This window comes from Anolis carolinensis, chromosome 3 (genome assembly GCF_035594765.1).
Source record: "Anolis carolinensis isolate JA03-04 chromosome 3, rAnoCar3.1.pri, whole genome shotgun sequence".
Taxonomy (NCBI): Eukaryota; Metazoa; Chordata; class Lepidosauria; order Squamata; family Dactyloidae; genus Anolis; species Anolis carolinensis.
This window is the reverse complement of record NC_085843.1, coordinates 125,076,091-125,102,119: the sequence shown is the minus strand read 5'-3', so window position 1 is coordinate 125,102,119 and position 26,029 is coordinate 125,076,091. Positions and strand designations below refer to the sequence as shown.

Sequence of the window (26,029 nt, the reverse complement as noted above, 5' to 3'; positions counted from 1 at the left end):
CTGATTGGCTGGCTGTAATGGGGTGTGTTGTGATCATACTCTCTGCCCACCATTTTAGCAGGCCTGGGATGAAGAAGGCCTGCTAAAATGGTGGGCAGAGAGAGCGTCCACCCCCACAACTTCCCTGGCTTGTAATTTGGGTAATTTTCTGTATTAGTGAAAGAGAATCAGAAAGGAGAGAAAGGGAGATGAAAACACATTCAAATTTTGCCATAGTTTCCTCCCGTACGAATTTTAGGGACCAGAACCCAAAATCATTTCGATTATGTCTAACTTTGCTATCATATGATCCAAAAGGAAAACGATTGTAAAAGGTAAAATGTAAAGTATTAGGTGCACATCATACCAGGGTAGCAAAAAGATGATAAAGTATGAAGTAGATAGCAACAACAGGCGCCCACATATGTCCAACGGCATTTAGAGTCTGGTCCATGACATCCACCCATCCTTCTTGTGTAAGAATCTGGAACATTGACATAAAAGCCTAAAAGAAAACACAACCAAGCACACAGTTCAGTTTGATATAGTTCACACATATAAATGCATCATCATTTAAACAAAGGATCCATGCAAGAAGCTGTATATGTTACAGTTCTGTCAGACAAGAGGTAATGAGCTTGTGGCCTGTTACTCATAAACTCTTGTGGATACAAATGCCAAATTTCAGTAAAGTTTTGTGCAAGGCTTCAAGAATAAATAGTCTTCCTTGGGCTTCTCACATATGTTGTCATGCCATTTGGCTGTATTTTTATCCACAGCATACCATCATATCTTTTTTGTATTTTCTCATCATTTGCAAACTGGAGTGGAAAAGCATGGTTTCATTATTTCTACAAAACATGTGGGTGAAGTTTAATGTGTACTCTTGCACAGTTGCCAATGCAATAAAATCTAAGCACTGACATAATACAGCTATTCTTTGTATGATCGTCTTTAAGTGCCCTTCTTCTTCCTGGTTACATCCAACAGGCTGAAGTTTATCAGCTTTTCTCTTGTATTCTTTCTCAGAAATCAGGGCGGCTGAAGCTTGGCTATGTAACTAGCTCTTTGAGAATACAAAGCTTGGAAAAATATGTTACAAACAACAACAAACAACTTCTGAAAATTACATTTGGAAGAGAGAAAAAATTAATATTGCTATTGAAAGTTACATAATAGGTTAATAATATTTTGCATAACAATTACCATTTACTCATTATTTTTATTCATTACTTTTTAGGACCTAAAATGCTTAGAGCATTTTAGAGTTGAGGTTTTTTTTAATGGCACCAATCTTATTATTTTAGATGCTGTTAAAGAAAGGGACTGAACAGTAAGATAATAAAATGAAAAAATGCAATAAGTAATAATAAGTATTCCTTTAAAATATAAACTTTTCCATTTCTACAACAATAGGTGTCTGAGAATTGTATCTGAAAGATAAGATATAGAAATGCATCTGTCATTTTAAGTACAGTAGAGTCTCACTTATCCAACATCAACGGGCCAGCAGAACATTGGATAAGTGAATACGTTGGATAATAAGGAGGGATTAAGGAAAAGCCTATTAAACATCAAATTAGGTTATGGTTTTACAAATTAAGCACCAAAACATCATGTTATACAACAAATTTAACAGAAAAAGTAGTTCAATTTGCAGTAATGCTATGTAGTAATTACTGTATTTATGAATTTAGCACCAAATATTGCGATGTTTTGAAAACATTGACTACAAAAATGCGTTGGATGATCCAGAACGTTAGATAAGTGAGTGCTGGATAAGTGAGACTCTACTGTACCATAGTGCATTCTTCTGTAGGAACACATGATATGTATATCTTCTTCTGTTTTCAATCTCCTCACATATTTTTCAATCCAAAGTGATAAAGACCTTTGAGGACAGCCCGGAGGCTCCAACTGGTACAACGGGCGGCAGCCAGACTGATGGCTGGGGCGGCTTACGGGGAGCGCACAGCCCCCTTGTTGGGCTAGCTCCACTGGCTGCCGATGTGCTGCCGAGCCCAATTCAAGGTGCTGGTTTTTACCTGTGGAGCCCTGGACGGTTCTGGCCCTACTTGTCCAAACGCGTCTCCTCCTATGAGCCAGGAAGATCCCTGAGGTCGTCTGGGGGGGGGGGGGCTGCTCTCGGTCCCGCCTGCCTCACGAGCACGGCTGGTGGGGACGAGGGACAAGGCCTTCTCGGTGGTGGCTCCCCGGCTGTGGAACACCCTCCCCAGAGATATACGGCAGGCCCCCCAACCCTTTTGAGTTTTAGAAAAGCCTTAAAAACATGGCTTTGTGCCCAGGCTTTTAATGAATAAATGATAAAGACGACCCAGATTGTTATTTGGATAAAGTTTATTATTTATTTATTTACAGCATTTATATTCCGCCCTTCTCACCCCGAAAGGGACTTAGGGCGGATCACATTACACATATTACGCAAACATTCAATGCCTTTTAACACAGGACAAAGACAAATAACAACATAGCTCCGAGCGGGCCTCGAACTTATGACCTCCTGGTCAGTGATTCATCGCAGTTAATTACACTGGCTTGCTCTCCCGTCTGCGCCACAGCCCTGGGAGTTGGAGGATATTGGACGAACGGATTTTAAGCATATGTTTTATGTTTTATATTTTATACTGTATTTAATTGATTGTAATATATTTTAATATGTTGTTGGTTTTAATGATGTATCGGCATCGAATTGTTGCCAATTGTACTCCGCCCTGTGTCCCTCCGGGTGAGAAGGGCGGGATAGAAATATTTGAAATAAATAATAAATAAATAATAAAGACAAGCTGATTAGATGGATCAGGAAGACACTGTATGTAGATGAATAGCTCAAGATCATTTGTGGGGTAATATAGTGGTTTTATTGTTAGACTATGACTCTGGCTACCGGAGTTTGAATACCTGGTTGGCCATGGAAACCCACTGGGTGACCTTGGTCAAATCACACCTTCTAAGCCTCAGAAGAAGGCAAACTGCTTCTGAACAAATCTTGCCAAGAAAACCCTGTGATAGGTTCACCTTAGGGCCCCCAAAAGTTGAAAATGACTTGAAGGCATACAACAAGAGTTCATTTGATCTTTTCAGTATTACTGTCTTTCATATCAGAATTGTCTGGAAATGCTAATATGTCTCACTTAAAAGAAAACTCTGTCTTTTAGCCTCTTTCCTAATGGAAAATAAATGGCATTAATGTTCTATGGCATCTCATCAATTTCTGAAAAAAACCCTCAAATGTTACATTAAAGTTTCATTCTGAATGTATCTCAAGAGATTTTAAGCTTTTCCTATTATTAAAGTTCTCTGTATTGGAAAACATCAGTTTCAAGAAAATAATAATGTAGCGTATAGTGATTTTAAGTTGGGCAAGTACCAATCTTTCTTTCAGAGCAAGATATTTTTAGTTGAAAGGTGCACTTTCCACCATTTATGCTAAAATGAATGCTATCTTGCTGACAGAACCAACAGCTGTGAAAATGAGACCTGGAGATCTATGCAAATAGCGTTTTTGAATTAATTCATGCTATCACAAAGTGGGGGAAGAGGAAAATCCTGCAGGTTTCTTTTAATGTATTTCTTGTTCCTACATTAGTGTTTCTGATGTGGGTATTCAAACAGGAATTCTTCATTTCCAAATACACCATATAAATGAATACCCGTTAAAATACATCTATTAGCCACTTTGAGTCTATAATAATATTATTGCAGTGTAGAATAATAATAATAATAATAATAATAATAATTATTATTATTATTATTATTATTAATTTGGATCATTGATGTTGCCATCCCAGGTGACAGTCACATTGACGAAAAACAACAGGAAAAACTCAGCCGCTATCAGGACCTCAAGATTGAACTTCAAAGACTCTGGCAGAAACCAGTACAGGTGGTCCCGGTGGTGATGGGCACAGTGGGTGCCATGCCAAAAGATCTCAGCCGGCATTTGGAAACAATAGACATTGACAAAATTACGATCTGCCAACTGCAAAAGGCCACCCTTCTGGGATCTGCGCGCATCATCCGAAAATACATCACACAGTCCTAGACACTTGGGAAGTGTTCGACTTGTGATTTTGTGATATGAAATCCAGCATATCTATCTTGTTTGCTGTGTCATAATAAAATAATAATAATAATAATAATAATAATAATAATAACAACATCTCAAATATACATTAATTATTGCCCATTGAGCAAACAGATCATATTCAGTGTGATTCACCAAATCTATCATTAATTCAGAAGCAACATATTTAACATTTAAAATATAATATCTTGTTAAAAAGTTAAAATCAAAGCATGGCTGCCCAAATAGGTATTGTCAGCCTGGATTCTTCTTCTGCATACTGCTTTGATTGTGTATTCTTCAATGGCAGGGGATTGAATTGGATGGGTCTTGAGGTGTCTTCTATTCTATGATTCTATGATAACATCTGATATAACCTTTCTCATCTCCTGATGTGTCTAGCCCTCCAGATATATCTCTTATGAATCAGACAAATTGCTGACTGAGATGCACACTGCCTCAGATTGTCCCCAACATCGTATGTTGAGTCCAGTAATGACCTGTGGTGCTTTTAGAAGGAATAGTCCTGTGACTCACAATTATAAGGCATATTCTTTATGGAACATTTTTGGGGTAAGAAACTGAAGATGACATCTAGACACCTTTCAAATTCTAGGGAGTAGTCTTCAATGACCACAGTAACACAGCACTGTAGAAGCACACCTGGGCACAATGAATAAACCAGTGGTAACAGAGGAGAAACCAGGACTAAACACCACAGTAGAAAAAAGTCCCCCAATCCTATGGGTCTAGATACTTATGTGTCATGTATGCATTTCTCTAGTGCAGCAAGAGCCTAGCATGAGCACATCAAGTACTCCACAGTACATGATTACCAATCAGTATGCCAAGCAGGAATTATTGGAGACCAAGAATAATACACTAGATTATCAGCTAACCAGCACTCATGGGGATTGGTAGATGTTAGATAAATGTAGTTTCTGAATGGCTAAGAGTTGACATTCAAAATAGACCTAATTAATACTATACCCCATACTATACCACAACATAAACTATGTACTGACTTAATATTTATATTTCAATATTAAGACAAAGACAAACTTAATGTTAACACAGATTTACTATTTTATAAAAATAGCCTTTTCATTTAAAAAGAATTATTTCTTCTATTTTTTGCCAGTTGCTTGAGAGTTTCAGTTGCTTGAGTTCTGGTTAATGGAGAGTCTATTATATTAGGCTTTTAATTTTCCTACTTTGTAGGAAATGTTAATGTCAAAAAGCATGCTTCATGACTGGAGCATAAAAGATTTCAACTAGGTCCCATGTCTTGTTGGAGAAAAATGCTCACTCGGAGCTCTCCACTGTGCTGTAGCATTTAATGATGAAAGTGTCATGTATGCACTTGCCTACTAGAGGTGTGCACAGTTGGGTCGATACAGGGAATGCCATAGATGTAGCGTACCTGGATTTCAGTAAGGCCTTCGACAAAGTCCCTCACAACCTTCTGGCAAACAAACTAGTAAAATGTGGGCTAGACAAAACTACGGTTAGGTGGATCTGTAATTGGCTAAGCGAACGAACCCAAAGGGTGCTCACCAATGCGTCGTCTTCATCTTGGAAAGAAGTCGCGAGTGGAGTGCCGCAGGGTTCTGTCCTGGGCCCGGTTCTGTTCAACATCTTTATTAATGACTTAGATGAAGGGTTAGATCATCAAGTTTGCAGATGACACCAAACTGGGAGGGATAGCCAACACTCCAGAAGAAAGGAGCAGAATTCAAAACGATCTTGACAGACTAGAGAGATGGGCCAAAACTAACAAAATGAAGTTCAACAGGGACAAATGCAAGATACTTCACTTCGGCAGAAAAAATGGAAATCAAAGATACAGAATGGGGGACACCTGGCTAGACAGCAGTACATGTGAAAAAGATCTTGGAGTCCTTGTGGACAACAAGTTAAACATGAGCCTACAATGTGATGCGGCTGCTAAGAAAGCCAACGGGATTTTGGCCTGCATCAATAGGGGAATAGCGTCTAGATCCAGGGAAGTCATGCTCCCCCTCTACTCTGCCTTGGTCAGACCACACCTGGAATACTGTGTCCAATTTTGGGCACCACAGTTGAAGGGAGATGTTGACAAGCTGGAGAGCGTCCAGAGGAGGGCAACTAAAATGATCAAAGGTCTGGAGAACAAGCCCTATGAGGAGAGGCTTAAAGAACTGGGCATGTTTAGCCTGCAGAAGAGAAGGCTGAGAGGAGACATGATAGCCATGTACAAATATGTGAGGGGAAGCCATAGGGAGGAGGGAGCAAGCTTGTTTTCTGCTGCCCTGCAGACTAGGACACGGAACAATGGCTTCAAACTACAGGAAAGGAGATTCCACCTGAACATCAGGAAGAACTTCCTCACAGTGAGGGCTGTTCGGCAGTGGAACTCTCTCCCCTGGACTGTGGTGGAGGCTCCTTCTTTGGAGGCTTTTAAACAGAGGCTGGATGGCCACCTGTCGGGGGTGCTATGAATGCGATTTCCTGCTTCTTGGCAGGGGGTTGGACTAGATGGCCCATGAGGTCTCTTCCAACTCTACTATTCTATGATTCTATGATTCTATGATTCTACGGTACCCGTTTATCCTGTTTCATTTGTTTTTTCATTCCTTTTGTTTTGGATGGGAGCATGAAATAGGAACTCCTCCCCAGAATGAAAATAACCTCGGAATGAAAGAAAGCGAGAGCAGGTACCGTTCCTTGCCTGCCTTTCAGCCCATGTGATGCTCCATCCCTCTGAGCCCTGCCTGTTGGGCCAATCAGAGGAGAAAATGCTGTTTGCCTTGCTGCCTGCCTCGCCTCGCCCACTGTTGCTCATCTTCTCTGCAGGTGAAGGAGACAGCATCACAGAAGGAGTGGTATCTTAAGTAACTCTGATGCTTTTAATTCAGGTCATCATGAAGGATATAAGGACAAGCCATGCCATTGCCAAAAATGATGGAAAGGGGAGGGTAATCCCCCCCCATTACTGCCATTTAAAGAAGAAGTGAAATAGTGGGGCTGGGCACTGGGCTGTGTGTGTGCTGTGTGCAGCATCTTTGACATCTGGCAGGAAGGAATGGCACCCTGCTCTGTCTCCCTCCTGCTGCTGCTCCTGGAGAAATTAGAGGGTGGGGCCAGCAGCAGAAAGAGGAAATGATTTAAGGGGATTTTATTTATAGAAAGAAAAAAAATCCCTAAAAATTGGGGATGACCCAAAGGTTATAAAACTTGGTGGGCTAAAAGTGGAAGATGTGCCCTCCATGTGTGGTGATTTTCACTCCTCTAGCCCTAAAACTGAGGGGAAGGGGAGCCTGGGGAAGCCCACCCATAGTGGCCAATGGGTTGAAAATTTTCATTTTGTTGGATGCAGAACAAAAATGCCCATTCGGAAAGGTGCCTGTTTTCGGAAGGTGCTGAAAAATGAAAACGGTGGCCTAACAAATGAAACAAACAAAAGCGGACAGTGTAACTCTCTGCCCCGGAGTGTGGTGGAGTCTCTTTCTTTGGAGGCTTTTAACCAGAGTCTGGATGGCCATCTTTTGGGGGTGCTTTAAATGTGATTTCCTGCTTCTTGGCAGGGGGTTGGACTAGATGGCCCATGAGGTCTCTTCCAACTCTATGATTCTATGTTTCTATGATTCTATACAAATGCGCAAGTCTATTACCTACTAATCCCCATATCACTCTGCACACTTGTGTGGAGGGTATAGTTGGCAGTGGCACACACAAAATCGTGCCAACACATCATAATCGAAAACAAGAAGGAAAGGTCTGAAGAAGTTTCAAATTGAACATTCTCCTTTTCCAGGCCCTTGCTTGTCATGACTAATAATGTGAAGGAAGAGTAGAAAAGGACACAGAGGAAGAACAATAAGCTGTACAGTATTTCATAGAAGAGGGCTGCCATGGGGTGGGAGTGGGGAATATCTATATTTTTTATGAAATGTTAGCCCATACTCAGCCATTATAGCTTTCTCACAGAGAACGCTATGCCAGAACCCTGGCTTCTCATCTGTAGTAGTCAGGCCCTATGAACCCAATGTCATTTTTCCTGAGGGAAGACACACACATTTAAGAGCACAGTACAAAAAATATCTTGACTATAGAAGAGTTTGAGACTATTGGGCATCTTCCATGTTTTCTTTAATGTGGGCATAACCTTGAGAAATTACAAATCCAAGAAAAAGTTTTTAAAAAGTGTTGCAAAAGTCCAGTTTAGAGGCCCATATTGATCTGAAAACAAATCCATCAAACCACACAAGAGGACAAGAATGGAACGGAGGATGCTGCGTTTCGTAACCATAGCGACCATAAGTTCCCACTTATTTACTGTTTATCAAGTAACCATGTGAAACCATGTAATTTGGAGGCATTAGTGAATGAAAGCTGCCTGCCTTTTCTCCCGCTTTCTTTTCTTTTCTTTTCTTTTCTTCTTTTTTAAAAAAACATAATGTTCCTGTAGTTTTTGCGCTGCAGCTTTCCAATCCAGCAACATTAATGGGCTTGGTAATCAATTGTTCTTGTTTTGGCTAAATGTACAGTATTTGCTTTTCAGATTCCGAGGAAATGGCAGAATGGTGCCATATCAGGGCATGACTGCCATTTGGTGTTTGTTCCTTTTTTATTGCATCCTGGACAATGATTGGTATCATCAAGGCACCTCCTTTGTCCACGAGATGCTCACAAGATGCTAACATCTCAATAAGCACAATGAGCTTATTGAGAATAAGCAACTTCTGGCAATGTATTTTGATGGCTTTGCCTGACATCTCAATGCTGTATGGCACTCTTCCAGTTCTGTACTCCTCCAGTGAGCAGAGGTTTATAAGAGCTGAAATAAACATGTAATCCTAACAACACAGAAAGGCCTGGAGGTCCACATCAGTGTTCATCTGAGCTCAGGCCTTAAGCCATGAATTTTAAATTATTTTAAAATATTCATAAGTATCTCCCCCAATTTCCCCTTCTATAATAATATATCTCCCCTCATCATCCTTTTTTACACTCTTAATTTCAAAATTACATTTGTTTGTTATAATTACTGCTACCCCCCTTGACTTGGAACTCCCATATGCTTTTTCATAATCTTTAATCCAATTTGCCTTTATTTCATTCAAACCCCCCCTTTTCTGGTGAGTTTCTTGTAAATAAATAATATGTGCTTGTTCCTTTTTCAATAAATTTCCAATTCTTTTAGTTTTACATATTGTTCCCAGACCTCTAACATTCAGTGTCACTATTTTCAGTTTACTAGACATTATATTCAATATTAATTTCTGTTATTGGCTCTCTTATGTGCATTCCACCCCCAAAGTCCCCATCCCATTTCCCCCCTTGTCCCCTCCCTCTCCCCCTTTCTTCTTTCTTCCTCTCCACTTCTGAGACACTACGTCCCAGCCCTGGCCCCATAGGCCAACTTGTGGAGAGCGGTGGAGTGGTAATCCCAGGCCCGCTGTTCTCCCTCCCCCCAAGTGCTCATATAACAAAATGTCAAATTCTTCTTTAACTTGATCTATGGATTCTTCTATCTGTCTTCTACTTTACTTCTTCTTTCCCATCCTTTGCCTCATCCTCTTGTATTGGTCAATGTGTATGCCCCAAATGAAAATCAAGGAGAATTTTATGAAAAAATATTAGGAGAAATAAAGAATTGGCAGCAACATTTTGTCATTGTGGGAGGGGACTTTAATATGCCTATGGATAGGATGAAGGATAAGTCAAACCCAACAGTAAAGGATAAAAATAACAATAAAACTGAATTAAATAGAATTATGAATAAATGGGGACTAAAGGATTCATGGAGACTATTAAAGGGAGATGAAAGAAAATATACATACTATTCAGCAGTACATAAAACATATACTAGAATAGATTACCTTTTTATCTCAAAAAATATGGTAGATAAATTATTCAGTTCTGAGATAGGAATAATAAGAATATCAGACCATGCAATAGTAAATTTAGAAATTATAAATAAACAAGATTATGAACAAACAAGAAGATGGAGATTAAATTCCAATATATTAAATTATGAGGAAATTATTAGAAGAATAGGAGCAAATTGGCAAGAAATATGGGATATAAATGACAATAATGTATCAAGAAATATATTATGGGACACTATGAAGGCAGTGGCAAGAGGATTATGCATAAAAGAAACCTATAATCTCAAAAAGAGACAAGAAGAAAGGAAAAACAAATTGGAAAAAGACATAGAAAAATTAGAAAAACAATATATAATAAAAAGAACAACACAAATATATAACGAATTGAGAGCAAAGAAAGAAGAACTAGATAAGATAGAAATAGATGAGGTTCAAAAGAACTTGATATATTTGAAAAGGGAATTCTTCGAATATAGCAATAAAAACTCAAAAATGTTAGCCAGAGCCGCACAAAAGAAAAAAATGAAAAATGAGATAAACGCAGTGAGAAATAAATCTGGAAACATTTGTAGGTTAATGAAAGACAAATTAAAGATATTTGAAGAATTTTATAAAGAACTCTATCAGGCTGGGAAATGCTCAAAGGATAAAATTCACAAATATGTGGAAACAAATTGGACAGTAAAAATAGAAGAAACAGATAGAGAGTTATTAGAAGCATCCATTAAGAAAGAAGAAATAGAACAAGTAATTAGGAAATTAAAAATTGGGAAAGCGCCTGGACCTGATGGGCTGGGCCCAGAATATTATAAAACATTTGAGGCAATGATAACTCCAAAATTATTAGAATTATTCAATGCAATAATGGATGGAGAACGAATACCAGGATCATGGAAACAATCATTAACAATACTATTACCCAAACCAAAAAAAGACTTGACAGACCCTGGTTCTTACAGACCAATATCATTAATTAATCAAGATGCAAAAATTTTAACAGCGATTATTACCAACAGAATGAGCAACTTTATGTATAAATATATAAAACAAGATCAATGTGGGTTTGTTAAAGGGAGACAAATGTCCAACCTGATAGGAAGAGTAATAAATAAAATACAAACAATAGAAGGGGAAAAAAACAAAGCGGGGATTCTAGCACTGGATATATTTAAAGCCTTTGATAGTGTGGAATGGCCAACTATTCAAACAATAATGAACAAATTTGGATTAGGAAAAAGGTTCAAGAATATAATGAGCCAACTGTATTCAGATAATTATACAAAGATAATATTAAATGATGGAATCACAGGAGAGATAAAAGTAACACGAGATACAAGGCAAGGATGTCCTATGTCGCCTATACTATTTGCAATGGTAATGGAACTACTAGCTAATGTAATAAGAAAAGACAAGGAATTAGAAGGCATAGGAACAAAGTTAGGAAAAATTAGCTTATTTGCGGACGACACATTGATAACAATTAAGGAGATAATGAAGAAAATGGAAATAATTAAGAAACATTTAACAGAATTTGAATGGGCAACTGGATTGAAGATAAATTGGAATAAATCAGAAGCAATGTTATTTAATTATACCAAGCAGGAGGAAGAGGAGTTTAAAAAGCAGATTGATATAAAAGACATGAGAATAAGCGTAAAAGAAAATATAAAATACCTTGGAATAATCATAACCAAAGATCTAAAATCCATAGAAAGGAAAAATCTAGAAGAATTAAGAAAACACATGGAGGTGAAGTTAAAGGATTATAATAATCTGCGATTATCATGGTTCGGCAGAATAGCCCTAGTAAAAATGAAAGTCTTACCCAAAATAAATTTCTTGTTCAGAATGATACCATTAATGATTTCAGAAAAGGAAATAAATAACTGGCAACAAATGATAAACAAATATTGCAATAATGGTAAAAAGAACAGATTAAACAAACAAATTTGGTACAAGCCCCAAAAAGAAGGAGGATTGGGCCTTCCGAATATAAAAAAATATTATGAGGCAAACCAATTAAGATATGTAGTAGAGAAGATGATGGATGGAGAAGGTTTGGAATGGATGGAATCAGGGAATAAGGCAATTGAGTGGAGGAAGGATAACATATTCATTAAGTAAATCTCAAAGAAAGAGATAAAACAAATTGGAAATATATCATTAAGAAATATAATGGAAATATGGAATAAATATAAAGGACAATTAATTAATAAGAATTCAGTTTTAACGCCAATAATAATGGAAAAAGATTTCCCAAAGGAACTAAAAGGAACGCTAGATAAAGAATTAGAAAAAAGGGAACTAAAAAGGGTAGGAAATTGGATAGAACAAAAAATGGAAAAGGTAAAAATGAGAGAAGAATTGAGAGGAATAAATATTTCTTGGATTCATTGGATTCAATTAGAAAAATGGAATGAAAACTGGTGGGCCCGAAATAAAACTGGAAAACAAATAACGCAATTTGAGGAATTAATAATAAAAGCATTAAAAAGAGGAAATAGTGAGCCATTAAAAGGAACAACAAGTAAAATATATAAAATACTAATTAAAGACATAGAAAAAAAGAAAAGACCAACATTAAGAGAATCATGGGAGGAGGAATTAGGAACAAAGATAACGGAAAAAGAATGGGAGGAGATATGGAAAACAAGACAATTAAAAAACATGTCAATTAGAATAAAAGAAAATTATTACAAACTAATTTGGAAGTGGTATTTAACACCAAGAAGGTTAAATATTATGAATAAGAATAATAATGAAAAATGCTGGCGAGGGTGCCAGGAAATTGGAACCTACATGCATATGTGGTGGGATTGTAAACATGTAAAAGGTTTTTGGGAATTGGTCATAAGGGAAATAGAAAATATTATGAATATAAAAATTAGAAGGAATCCAGTGGAAATATTACTTTTAATTAAAAAAGAGGATGAGAATGATAAGAGGGAAAATTTTTTTAATAGACATGCTATTAACAGCAGTTAGATTATTAATTGCAAAATATTGGAAAGGAGAAATGAAAATACAAATTAATGAATGGTATAAAGAAGTTTGGCGAATGGCACTGAATGACAAGCTAACATCAAATTTAAAAGTAAAGAAGGGATTATGGAAAAAAATGATTTTGAAAGTATTTGGAGAAAATTTCTAGAAAAATTATTGGAAAAAGAAGATGGGAATTTACCTCCAAATGAAGAATTGAACTTTTGGTGGGACTACAGAAGAAGAGATGGCTCTGGGGAAGGGGAGCACAGGGGTGAATGTAAATAAAAGAGGGGGAAATGTATAGAATATGTTTATATAATTGTAACTTTTTCTCAATAATAACAATAAAAATATTTTAAAAAATAAAATAAAATATTCATAAGTAAATAAGAATAAGCCTACGAGATAAGGGTCGACAGGATTCATGCTGCTTCTTCACCTATAAATTGAGATTGGAGCTACACATTTATTTTCTAGCATTTACATATCACTTTTCTAATCACCCCAAAGAGGCCAGCAAAAAGCTAAAAGAATACATAATATATAAAAATATGTTATAATAACAGCTTCTATATTATCAAAAAAGATAGAACATTCCCAGTTCACTAAAATTGATACATTCTAGCTACCATTGTATTTATTAGTTGTTTTATTAATATATTTGTGGGGGTTTTATAGTAGTCATTTAGTTATAATTTCTCTAAACCTTTGATTTAGAGCAATTTACATGGGCTCCTTGAACCAGGTTAGGTGCTTTACTTTTTTTACATCTGTTTGCAACATTTCTTATTCATTCCAGTTTAAATGCTTTGACCATTATGCCTTCAACAATAATCAGTGATAATGGGAAATTAACTTCGGCTCACCCATACTAGGAAATTATCTGGAAGTCCAATGCACATGAACTGAGTCTAGCAGATTATTAGGAACCTACAGCATTTTCATTCAAAGGGATGTGTTCTGTCAGTTACGTTAAATCCAGCTGATGAGTGAATTTCTGCTTCCCATTTTGCTATGCATAAATTAACTATTCTTTAAGCGTAACTGTAAACTATACACTGATAAGTGATGTGTTAATAGTATTTTCTGAAAACAGCTGTGGAATTACTTGTACATAATATAACATGTTAACACCACCCCCAAAAAGAGTACAACAGGACTTTTGGCAGAGATAATAACTACTTTTACTCTATGAGTTTCATGGAGTTGTCCTACATTGACAGGCAACTTGAAGGTGCGTGTGTACATACAACACATACACACATAACAAGCAGACTGCCTTCAGACATCACAACAACCTCCCGTAGTTTTGTGAAAATGTTATAGTATGCCTGCTTGGCTCTGTTAAAAAGGCACTATTTATTGATTAAACCCAGGGTAGTTTGACACTGCTTTAACTATTATCACTCAATGCTATGGAATTATGGGAGTTGCAGTTTTACAAGGTCTTTGGCCTTCTCTGAGAGAGAGTGTTCATGTCTCCCCAAACTACAAATCCTAGGTTTCCATAGTATTGAGCTATGACAGTTAAAGTGGTATCAATTCTACAGTGTAGAGTCAATCCCAGATTATAAACTGAAGCCAGTTAATTCCAGTTTATGAACTCTTGATTGTTTAAATTAGGACTTGTCATGATTTCTGAATCCACAATTCTGATTTTTCCTTGACTTGCTGCCTGTTCCTTCCACTTCGAAGGAGAGCAACAAAAGCAGTGGGGAAGAAACAGTCACAGTGAATTTGGGTGCCATATATGACTTTAACAGCCAGCTATGGTGAACAAAAACTATGCCTTACTGTGATGTGCAAATGTGTTCATCGTATGTATGACCAAAGTTGTACACAAATAATGTGTAATGGGGGAGGGGGGGGCAAACAAATTTGAATACCAAAACTGGGATGGGATTAATGCAATCCAACAGATGTTTTGGTATTCAAATTTGTTTGCCCCCCCTCCCCCATTACACCTTATTTGTGTACAACTTTGGTCATACATACGATGAACACATTTGCACATCACAGTAAGGCATAGTTTAGGGAAATGCTAAAGAATGCTCAAACTTCCGTACAGTGGCACTTATTTCCCATGCCAGTAAGGTAATGCTCAAGATCCTGCAAGGCAGACTCCAGCAATACATGGAGTGAGAGTTGCCAGATGTCCAAGCTGGGTTCAGAAAAGGCAGAGGAATGAGAGACCAAATTGCCAATATCCGCTGGATAATGGAGGAAGCCAGGGAGTTTCAGAAAAACATCTACTTCTGCTTTATTGACTATTCTAAAGCCTTTGACTGTGTGGATCATAACAAACTATGGCATGTTCTTGGTGGTATGGGGATACCAAGTCACATTGTCTGTCTCCTGAGAAATCTGTATAAAGACCAAGTAGCCACAATAAGAACAGATCACGGAACAACAGACTGGTTCAAGATTGGGAAAGGACTGCATACTTTTGGGCTGCATACTTTCATCCTCCCTATTCAACTTGTACGCAGAACACATCATGCGACATGCGGGGATTGAGGAATCCAAGGCCGGAGTTAAAATTGCTGGAAGAAACATTAGCAACCTTAGGTATGCAGATGATATCACTCTGATGGCTGAAAGTGAGGAAGAGCTGAGGAGCCTTATAACCAAGGTGAAAGAAGAAAGTGCAAAAGCTGGGTTGCAGTTAAACGTCAAGAAAACCAAGATCATGGCAACTACACCTATTGATAACTGGCAAATAGAGGGAGAAAACCTGGTGGCAGTGACAGACTTTATATTTCTAGGCACAAAGATCACTGCAGATGCAGACTGCAGCCAGGCAATCAGAAGACATTTACTTCTTGGGAGGAGAGCAATGGCCAACCTTGACAAAATAGTGAAGAGCAGAGACATCACACTGGCAACGAAGGTCCGCATAGTCAAAGCAATGGTATCCCCATAGTAACCTATGGATGTGAGAGCTGAACCATAAGGAAGGCTGAGCGAAAGAGGATAGACGCTTTTGAACTCTCGTGCTGGAGGAAAATCCTGAGAGTGCCTTGGACCGCAAGAAGATCCAACCAGCCCATCCTCTAGGAAATAATGCCCGGCTGCTCACTGGAGGGAAGGATACTAGAGGCAAAGTTAAAGTATTTTGGCCACATCATGAGAAGGCAGGAAAGCTTGGAAAAGATCACGATGCTGGGGAAAATGGAAGGAAAAAGGAAGAGAGGCTGACCAAGGGCAAGATGGATGGATGGTATCCTTGAAGTTGACCTTGAAGGAACTGGGGGCAGCGATGGCCGACAGGGAGCTCTCGCGTGGACTGGTCCATGAGGTCACAAAGAGTCAGAGATGACTAAACGACTGAGCAGCAGCAGCAGCAACAGATGTTGCTGCTAAACTTCTTCCAGCAACCACTGCCAGTATAGCTGAAAGTAATAAATGCTAAGAGTAGCAATCCAATATGAGGTGTAGGTGGGAGGAGCACATGATTCCCAGTCTTGTACTATAGGTAATATAATGAATTTGCTATATCTTCTATGCATAGTGTACCTACCTAACAGTAAATCTGTCACCAAGATATTGTCACCACTGTTGTCTAGTTAGTCTCCATAATAATGTGTGTTCATCAAGAGTTTTTTATTGGCAAGAATTTTATTTTTGGCAGCTGTGGATGGCAGTTACTTTGGGCAGAAACATGCTGCCATTATGAGCATTGCCTCTCCATCTGCTCCGTCTAGACCTCTGCTGAAGCAGCCCTGCTGCTGGCAATGACTTCACATAAAAGGCTCTGACCTTCATCAGTGACTATGTTTTTCTACTGGCTCTGTTCTCTATTCTTGCCTGATATTCCCTTTGGCAGGAGCTATTGCAGTAGCAGTTATGAGGGCCATTGTGCTTGGAAATAACTAGTTGGGAACTGAGGTGTGAGACTTTGGTGCAAGTTCATCATAGACTGGGATCACCCAGCTCTCTGGACTGGGACCAGAGAGCTGGGGACCTTTCATATGATGCAATGATTCCATTTTAACTGCCATGGTTCCATACTATGGAATTCTAGGATTTGCAGTATAACTGGGAGCATTTAGAATACCCAAACAGAAAACTCTAGTATCTAACCAAATAACAAGGCCTGGGATTTTGCAGATGGAGCTGTGGCAGATAAAATAACATCATACTTCTATAACTGTATAGTTGTCCTGTTTTGTCTTTCAAGAACAGCCTTAAAACAATGTGGTAAGTAAATGAAAACTGCTTTACTTCAGCAAAACATAAAGAACAGCACACTAAGTGGTACAATGCAAAAGAAAGCAAGGAGGTCTTAGGGCAAACACAGTTCTTAAGTCTCTGATAAATTCCCAAATCAAGTAGCAGTCTTACTTCAGACAAAGAAACAGTAATAAATCCTTAAGAGCAGTTTCCCGGGTGCAGACTCGAAGCAGGCACAAGGGGAGTGACGGCTTAGGCATTAGAGTCAGTTTGTTACCAGCAAAAGCTGACTGCACCTGCTTCTGATTTATAGCCCTGAATTTCCCCAATTACTCAGCTGCATTTCTGGCAGCTATTCTAGCTGAACGACATCTCTGCTCTGTTTCCTTTTGCCTTTCCTCAAATGTGGGTACTTGCAAAACCTCCTCCTCAGATTCCAACTGCTCTTTTGACTCATGAACACTTTCCTGCTCCCCTTCCTATTCTGAAGAAGAGGAATCCCTAACAATAGTGCAAAGAAGCTCTTGGATTTGCTGGTGAATCAATACAATCAGCATTTAATGTAAAATGTCTTATTTAGGCCCCTTCCACATAGCTGTATAAAATCCACATTGAACTGGATTATATGACAGTGTGGACTCAGATAACCCAGTTCAAAGACGACATTGTGGATTATCTGCCTTGATATTCTTGGTTATATGGCTGTGCGGAAGAGCCCTTGGAATGTAAGTGCAAGGGAATACTGTCTATAGAGGATGGGGGGATTTTGACAATATAAAATAGAGAGGATTTTTCAAATTTGCCAGAATTGCCAAGGATTTTATTTCTGCTGTCACCAAATATGTAGAGGATTTGAACTCGCTACCTCTATCAAATGCTGCCACCAATACTTTATTTAGGAGCCTCATCTATGTTAGAATATTGAGAGAGACACATGTGACACTTTATGTGAGGAGAAACAAGAAATGTAGTTTGAACAGTAAATATGCAAGATGGTTTCATTAACATTGAACAGTAAAGATTCTTAACGGTTTCATTAAAGGCTTATGCTTTTCTCTTCAAAGGATGTTTGTATAACTTGGTTTCTGTGCAAATATGTTCCTTCACCAAGGAAACACAAACAGAAAAATCAGACTGCACCTATTGTAATGGCTTCTTGACTGCTCCTCCCTCTTGCTCGGCTGAGCTTCTGCAAGTAAGGCCTACAAAATGTCTGCACCATCAGCCCTGCTCACAAAATGACCGCACACCAGTCCTGCAAGGTGGGCCACTTAACAACCTTGTAAGGTAGGCAAGATCCATTACACTGTCCATCGGCTAAGCCAATTAGAGCCTTTTTGGTAGAAATGAATATGATTAGAATTTCATCTTTCTAGAGCTACACATTTCCCGGACAGGACTGGCAAACTCAGAAATACTTGGAACATCCTTTGACATTGACATCTGACCCAATGACATTTTCCTCCAAAATTGCCCTACATGTTTTTTGCCTCTCATGCCAAATTTTGACCAATGCAATTTTAGAGAGTGTGATTTGCAATTTTAAAATCATTTCAACCCTGAGCCTGTTTTACGCCAGGAAAGAGCTTTTTTAAAAAATAGAATGAGACCAGCTGATCAAAGGACTGTGTAGATTTAAGAGAGTTCAATTATGTATATATGGTAAACTGCACTACCACAAAAGGTTTTGAGGATGAAATCTCCCATTAGAGAGTAAATCTGGGGGTTATCAGGGACCCATGTTGCTAGCCATTCACTGTTTGTCTCTGAATACCATTTCAGAGGGAAAGCCTACAACTGAAGCTCACAATTCTAACAAATAATTTTGTCGTAAATGCCAGACCAAGCCATCAGACTCTCTCTTGATGAGCATCTACCAAGCCAAGATAAAGTTTTTTTCTCTCTTTAACAACAATTGGCTAAATAAATCATCACATTGTTGGCAATGCTCCCCTTTCTTCCTAAATATCTGTTCTAAATGAAGTAGTGAATTTTTTTTTATTAAAGATAAAATGGTCAAGGGCAGACCCTGCTATAAAAGGATCAACATGGTTTGGGTAAAGATTGTTCCTGTCCACCGAAACAGTTAGACATTTTTGGAAAAGTCAATAAATACATAGACAGAAGCATCATTTGCTTGAACTTCTCACCAAAGACTCTTGTGAAAACTTAGCAGTCAAAGAATGTCCTTTTAAGAATCCAAAATTGTTCAACAGGAAGCAGATAGAATAAACTGCCAATTCTTGCAAGAGAGGTGTGTGAATTATGGACCCCCATGGGGATCTGTATTGGGGCCACTGTTTTTAAACATGTTCATAAATGACCTGGAAATAATAGGAAAATGGCCACATCTGCACATGATACCAAATTATTTAGAGCAGCTAAAACAAAACACATTGCTAACATCTCCAAAGTGGGAAAATGAGAATTAATATTGCAAGTTAATATATTCAGTTAAGCAAGTGCAAACATATTCATGCCCCCCCCCCATAATTTTACATATACCCTGATGAAATTTAAGATGGCATTGACTTAGAAAAGAGTCTTAGTATTGTGGCTGGCGGTGCTTTGATCGTGTGTTCCCGCATGGCAGGGGACTAGACCGCATGGCCCTTGAGGTCTCTTCCAACTTTATGATTCTATAATTCTATATGAAAAGGCAACCTAATGTGAGGCTTTTGTGAAAATTGCACTATCTGTGTTGGACATAACTAGAAAAGAAACTAAAGACAAAATTACCATTATAATATTTCTTACATAAATCTGTAGTGCAACTACACTTGTACAATTTTAATCAACACTGCTGTAAAAGGATTTGATAGAGTTTGAAAAGGTACAGCAAAATAAAACAATCAAGAAACATTTTGTTGAAGAGCAACAATTACCATACTTCATGTTGTTAAAATAGCAAGTAAGGAAAAACACATTGCATGCATATAATAATATCATGCATGGTGTGAAGAAAACAGATAAGATAAAACGTATTATGAGATTCTTCCTATCTCATATTAAAAGCAAGGGTGAAGTCAGATGCTGGGAGATTAAGATCAGTTACAAGGAAGATACACTATGCACACAACATATAGTGTAATAAAACTATGCATCGTGAAACCAACTTGCTTCCAAAAAGAAGCAGGAAACAAAAAGGAGACAATGGCCATGTGCTTATTGACTGTCAAATGTTTATGCCTTTAGAAAGCCCAACATATTTCAGCATTTCTAAGGAAAATTCATTAGAAATCTCTGAGTTGTAGACAACACTTCACTATAAAGACTGAACCATTAATGGTCTACGATTTCAGTTGAACATCAATTAGCATATGGAGCCTATCTCCTTTTTGTTTGTCGCTTATAAAACATACATGCTTTTCAGTACTTTCTCAACCACAGTGAAGCAGCAGTGTTTACTAACTTGATACTTTTAAAAAGGAGATTGAACAAATTCATGGAGGATAAGGCTATTAGTGGCAACTAGTCACAAAGCATATATGCGTGAGTACCCACTCCTACAGTACTATAGTTAATATTCCTGGGCATATCCGTTGTTGAGTTCACAAATAGGAGGGTAATCTTGTGCTCATATCTAACTGTGGGTTTCATTTAATCATTTGGTTATCCAGCATGGGAACAGAATATTGGACTAGAAGTCTTATCTAGTAGGGCTCCACTTATCCGCTTTTTGAATTTTGTGTTAAAAGGTGAGGTAAAGAAGAACATTTTATTGATTAGCCCTTAGGCCATATCAAAGTACCAAGCCAAACAACCAGGCTCACGCTTTTTGAATTTGAAGAGCAGGCATCTTAGTGTACATGGCTCTGTTGTTCTCTGAAACCAATTTTGCAAAGTCTAATCTGAATCCAAGGTTACATGATAAACTGTTTGTCAAACTGAATTACAACTCCACTTATTTATGTAAGTTTTGTGTTACCCCAAAATGAAAATGAATGGTATGTTTACTGAAGACCAGAACTTCCCACTACTGTCAGGGCCACTGATGCAAAGAAGGAGTTAGCGTCTAATAAAACATCACTGCAAAATGGCATATAGGTTGCTCTGAATATTTTGAGAGGTATGGGGAAAATCCTAACAAATGAATGAACATAAAAACAAATAGACTCATAAATCTGTACGTGTCATTTCACTTTGCTGTCTAAAAGGCAGCATAAAACTTCAAACTCAACAGAAAAAATGATCAAAAGGCATTTTACATTTTTCCAGGGTACATTCTACAAAGCAACACAAATGAGCAAAAGCTCAGCACCATACCTTTCTAACGCCTGGTGTTAACAAAGCCAGAGTAAAAAAATACATTTGTAGCAAAAATGACAACAACAGGCTTGAAATACTTACCCTTGGAAATGTTGTAAATCTGTCTAGTTCTTCTACAAAGCAGAACATCTGCAAACTGATTGCTGACATTACAATTAACAGGCTGGCAGTGAATACTACTAAACTCCCAAGCTTTTTTCCAGGTCCAAAAATCTTATATACAAAGTCTTCCAAGGCAGGAGAAATCTTTATAAGTCGAACTACCCTAAGTACCTACAAGGAAAAAGAAAATACATTTATTGATCTTGCTGTAATATATTTTCCCCATAACTTTCTGGTGTTAAATATTATATGTTGAATAGGAAAGTTATAAACATTCTGCTTCATTGATAGTGTTTGTTTTTACTAAAATGTAAACCATATCATAATTACAGTTTATTAATGAGAACAACTTTAGTAAGACTACTAAATACATAATGGAAGCATTGAACAATTGGGAGTCACCCCGAGTCTCTTTGGGGAGATAGGACGGGATATAAATAAAGTGTTGTTGTTGTTGTTGTTGTTGTTGTCAAAAAAATCTATAAGCCCGATTTTGACCTTGAAGAACCATACGTGAGATGTTCTGTTCTGTTAGCAATTGCACATACTTTACAGTTTTTCCTCATTGTGCCATCTCCACAAGAGACATGAACTATGGTGAAATTGTGGCTTGTTTATTTCATTTTCATTTAAAATAAGTTTTTAATTAAAAATAGAGAACATTTAAAAATACTGAAGAAAACAGTACAACATAGCAGTAAAAGAATAAACAGTTTTTGGATTATATTTTTATAAAACTATACATTTACATTCTACCTACTACTGCTACAACACTAAATCTAACACTACCTACAAGAAATAACAAGAAATACCGGAAGAAAAACACATGCACACAAACACAAAATTAACAAACAAAAAGACTAATTTATGAACCTCTTACTTGCTGTTTCATGGTTTTTTTTTCTTATCTACTGTCTTTAAATGGTATTATATAATCATACAGTACTTCTATTTTTAATAACAATGTACTAATTGGGTTGCTGTGAGTTTTCCGGGCTCTAATAATTCATACATCTCAGAAATGGCAAATCCCCATAATTGTTTTAACAAAGTAATAAACAAATCTCAATTTCTCTAGAAGTTGGACAAATATGTATCCATGGTCAGTTGTCAATTTGCTAATTTCACCCAATTCACAAATCTTCATCAGCCATTCTCATCACCTTTCTCATCTTCTCCAAGTATTTAATTCGATTCTCTCCTCCTCCCCTCTGATATGTACGTATCCTGTTTCCACATTGCTTCATCAACATGTTCAGCTGATGTAGAATTAAATCAAAGAATTGCAATCTAACAAAATTAACCACCACATCTCTTTGTAGGTCATTTTAACACACATAACTTGAATCTACTATTCTGGTGGACCTCAGATTCTCGTGATTTCCCCTCTCTCCTTAAGATTCAGGAGCTCCAGTACCTCTTAAAATTCTTTCTTATTGTGTTTTGGTATCTATAAAATTTATTCTGGTTTCTGAGTTGAATATTCCAGTTTCACTAATTTTGGGTTTGCCTAAGTTAGCTCCCTATTCATCTTTTCTGAAATATTATGTATATATTTCTGATCAGCTGATAAGCCCTTTCTCATCAACTTCATCAAAATTGGGATTAGTTCACTTGGTTTTGGTTTATCCACATATTTATTTATTACATTTATTTATACCCAGCTTTATCTCTCCCAGAGGAGACTCAAAGCAGCTTAACATAAAAGTATTTGCATTCAATTTAAAATATACAAATATAGAAACATTAAAACAATATTAAAAATTTGACAGTTAAAAACAATGATAACATATTCAATGTTAAAACCCACAGCACTCCTGAATTGATCTTAAAAACCTTCCTCTTTAAAAGTGTGTCTGAAGAAAAAGGTTTTAGCCTGATGCTGGAAGGGCAACAGTGGGGGGGGGGGGGCATTCTGGCTTCTTTGGGCAGGGAAATCCAGAGTCGAGGGGCAACTACAGAAAAGGCCTGCTCTCTCGTTCCCACCAACTGAGCTTGAGATAGACATGGGACCAGGAGGAGGGCCTCTCCTGAAGATCTCAGGGCCCAGGCAGGTTCGTACAAGAGGATGTGGTCAGCCAAATAGCCTGGACCTGAACCATCTAGGGCTTTAAAGGTCATAAACAGCACTTTGAATTGTGTCTGGAAAAGACTGGCAGCCAGTAAAGCTGTTTCAACAGGGGGATTGTCCGCTTCCTGTAGCCAGTGAGCAATGTGGCCGCAGCTCTTTGGATGAGCTGAAGTTTCTGAGCACTCTTCAGTGGCAGCCCCATGTAGAGCATGTTACAGTCGTCCAGACAGGATGTAACAAAGGCATGTATCACCATGGCCAGATCTGGCTTCTCAAGGAATGTGTACAGTTGGCACACAAGTTTTAATTTTGCAAAGGCTCTCCTGGCCACTGCCAACACATGGGCATCCAGGTTCAGTGCCAGGTCCAGAAGACCCTCAAACTATGAACCTGCATCTTCAGGGAGAGTGTGACCCCATCCAGCACAGGCTGGATCCCTATTTCCTGGTCTGCCTTCCAACAGACCAGGAGTACCTGTTTTGTCTGGATTAACTGATGACAGGCACGGGTTCTAGCTCCTCTAACAGCCATTTTCCTTAAAAACATTGGTTATCAGTTGATCTAAAATATCAGTGCACATGGTAGCACTGTGGTATACATTATTTCTACTTCCCATCTCCCTGTCTTTTAATGTTTCTATGTTACTGTTGCCAGGAAAAGGGGGATGTTGCCTTTTCAAAGGCTCAGATATTTATATCTTGTAAGTTTTTGTCCTGAGACATTTTCTTGTTTTGGCTGTGAAGTAAACAAAACTTTAACTCTTTGTTTGTCATTTAGGCTGTGGCTAAAAGTCGCCCTCCTCTCAAGATTTATTGGCCTTTCTTACAGTTCTTAAATATTGCTGCTCAAACAACTCCATGAGGGATCTTCCTTTTTATGACTGCAGCCACCTTTTCTATTTGTTGCATTCCTTTTAGATTCTAATAATTAATTGAATTTTACTTAGTTCTCTGATATATAGAAGAAAATCTGAAATGGAGATTAAGTGACCATCAATCAGGAGTAAAAGAAAAGAAGTCCCAGTTGCAATGAGACTTCTCAGTCCCTATCTGACCTCCAAGCCACTGAGGCAATTGTCAAGACAAATGCATTAGCAAAGCATCAGAGGAAAAAACTGGACCTTGCAGCCTCCAAAATCTCCATTCTTCACTGGAGTATTTCTACCAGTTCAAGATACCACAGGACTGGTGATTTCCACAGGTGGTGGCTTCCTCCTCAGGGGCTTACTGAGGAATCTGCCTACATGTGACAACCACAGAAAACCAACTTTTTGTAAACCAACTTCACCTGAAAATTAAAATAAGTTCAAGGGTAAAGCTAAATGTTTTCCCCTGACATTAGTTGTGTTGACTCTGGGGGTTGGTGATCATCTCTATTTCTAAGCCAAAAAGGCGGTGTTGTCCGTAGACACCTCCAAGGTCATGTGGCCGGCATGACTGCATAGAGCACCGTTACCTTCCCACCGGAGCAGTACCTATTGATCTACTCATATTTGCATGTTTTCGAACTGCTAGGTTGGCAAAAGCTGGGGCTAATAGCGGGAGCCCACCCCGCTCCCCGGATTCGAACCACCAACCTTGCAGTCAACAAGTTTAGCAGCTCAGCAGTTTAACCCACTGCACTACCTCGAGCTCCCAAAATAAATGCAAACATGGGACAAATAAATCTTAAATTAAAATAAAATATACAGTAATAAAAAATCATGCTCAGCATTGCAACCTAAAGCTATGTGTCCCCAAAATGATGTTATAGTAGTAGCACTTTAGTTTAAAGCCAAAATTTAATTGTACAAATTTGAATCCTGTTGTGAATTTACTAAAGTCAGCCTGTCTTTAAAACCTGAAATAATACCCAAGTTAAACAATTTAGCAACATTGAAGAAAGCAGTTTTTGAGACACTCAAACCTTTACATGCAAGATACAATTCAGTGATGAGGAAGATGTGACTCTTCAGACAGTTTTAAGCTGTGACTGCCAGAATTCAAGCTCACTGATTTTTGGGTCTGGCTATTGGAAATTGTAGACCAACAACACCTTGAGGCCCCAGAGTTGTAAAGAATATTAACTAACTTTTGTCTGTACATACTGGCAAATGTACCAGCAAAATGATTGAAAAAATCCTATAAATTACCATAATCAAACAAACAAAAACACTGCACAAAACTAATCTTTTTTTTTGTTCAGCAAAAAGCGCACACAGCAACAATTGTAATTTGTGCAAAACTGCTTTGAAAATGGAAATAGCTTCCAAAAGTGTACAAAACAACTAGAAAAAATTCTTTCATTTTCCTTACAAGTACAAGATAAAAAGGGATTTCTATCCTCTAGAGAGTCACAGCTGCACATTTCTATTCTAGAGTGTCCTTGTTTGATTTAATTATGTAATTAGTATTCTCATCTGCAGAGAAAGGCAAGGCAAACAAATCTTCTCTGAGGAAAGCAATGGTAAACAAATCTTCTGAACAAATTTTGCCAAGAGACCCCTGTGATAGG

The 26,029-nt window shown here is 37.9% G+C and overlaps 1 protein-coding gene across 5 annotated transcripts in view; it reads right to left on the bottom strand.

Moving 5' to 3' along the window:
• The window catches only part of nalcn (sodium leak channel, non-selective), a 300,357-nt gene that overhangs the window by 87,921 nt on the left and 186,407 nt on the right, over window positions 1-26,029 (bottom strand). For all 5 annotated transcript variants that reach the window (XM_062975470.1, XM_062975471.1, XM_008106968.3 and 2 more), the window contains 2 exons: window positions 21,445-21,636; window positions 347-484 (listed from right to left, as the gene is read on the bottom strand). In XM_062975470.1, coding sequence (XP_062831540.1) covers window positions 347-484; window positions 21,445-21,636 — 330 coding nt within the window. The remainder of the gene's footprint in view (window positions 1-346; window positions 485-21,444; window positions 21,637-26,029) is intronic.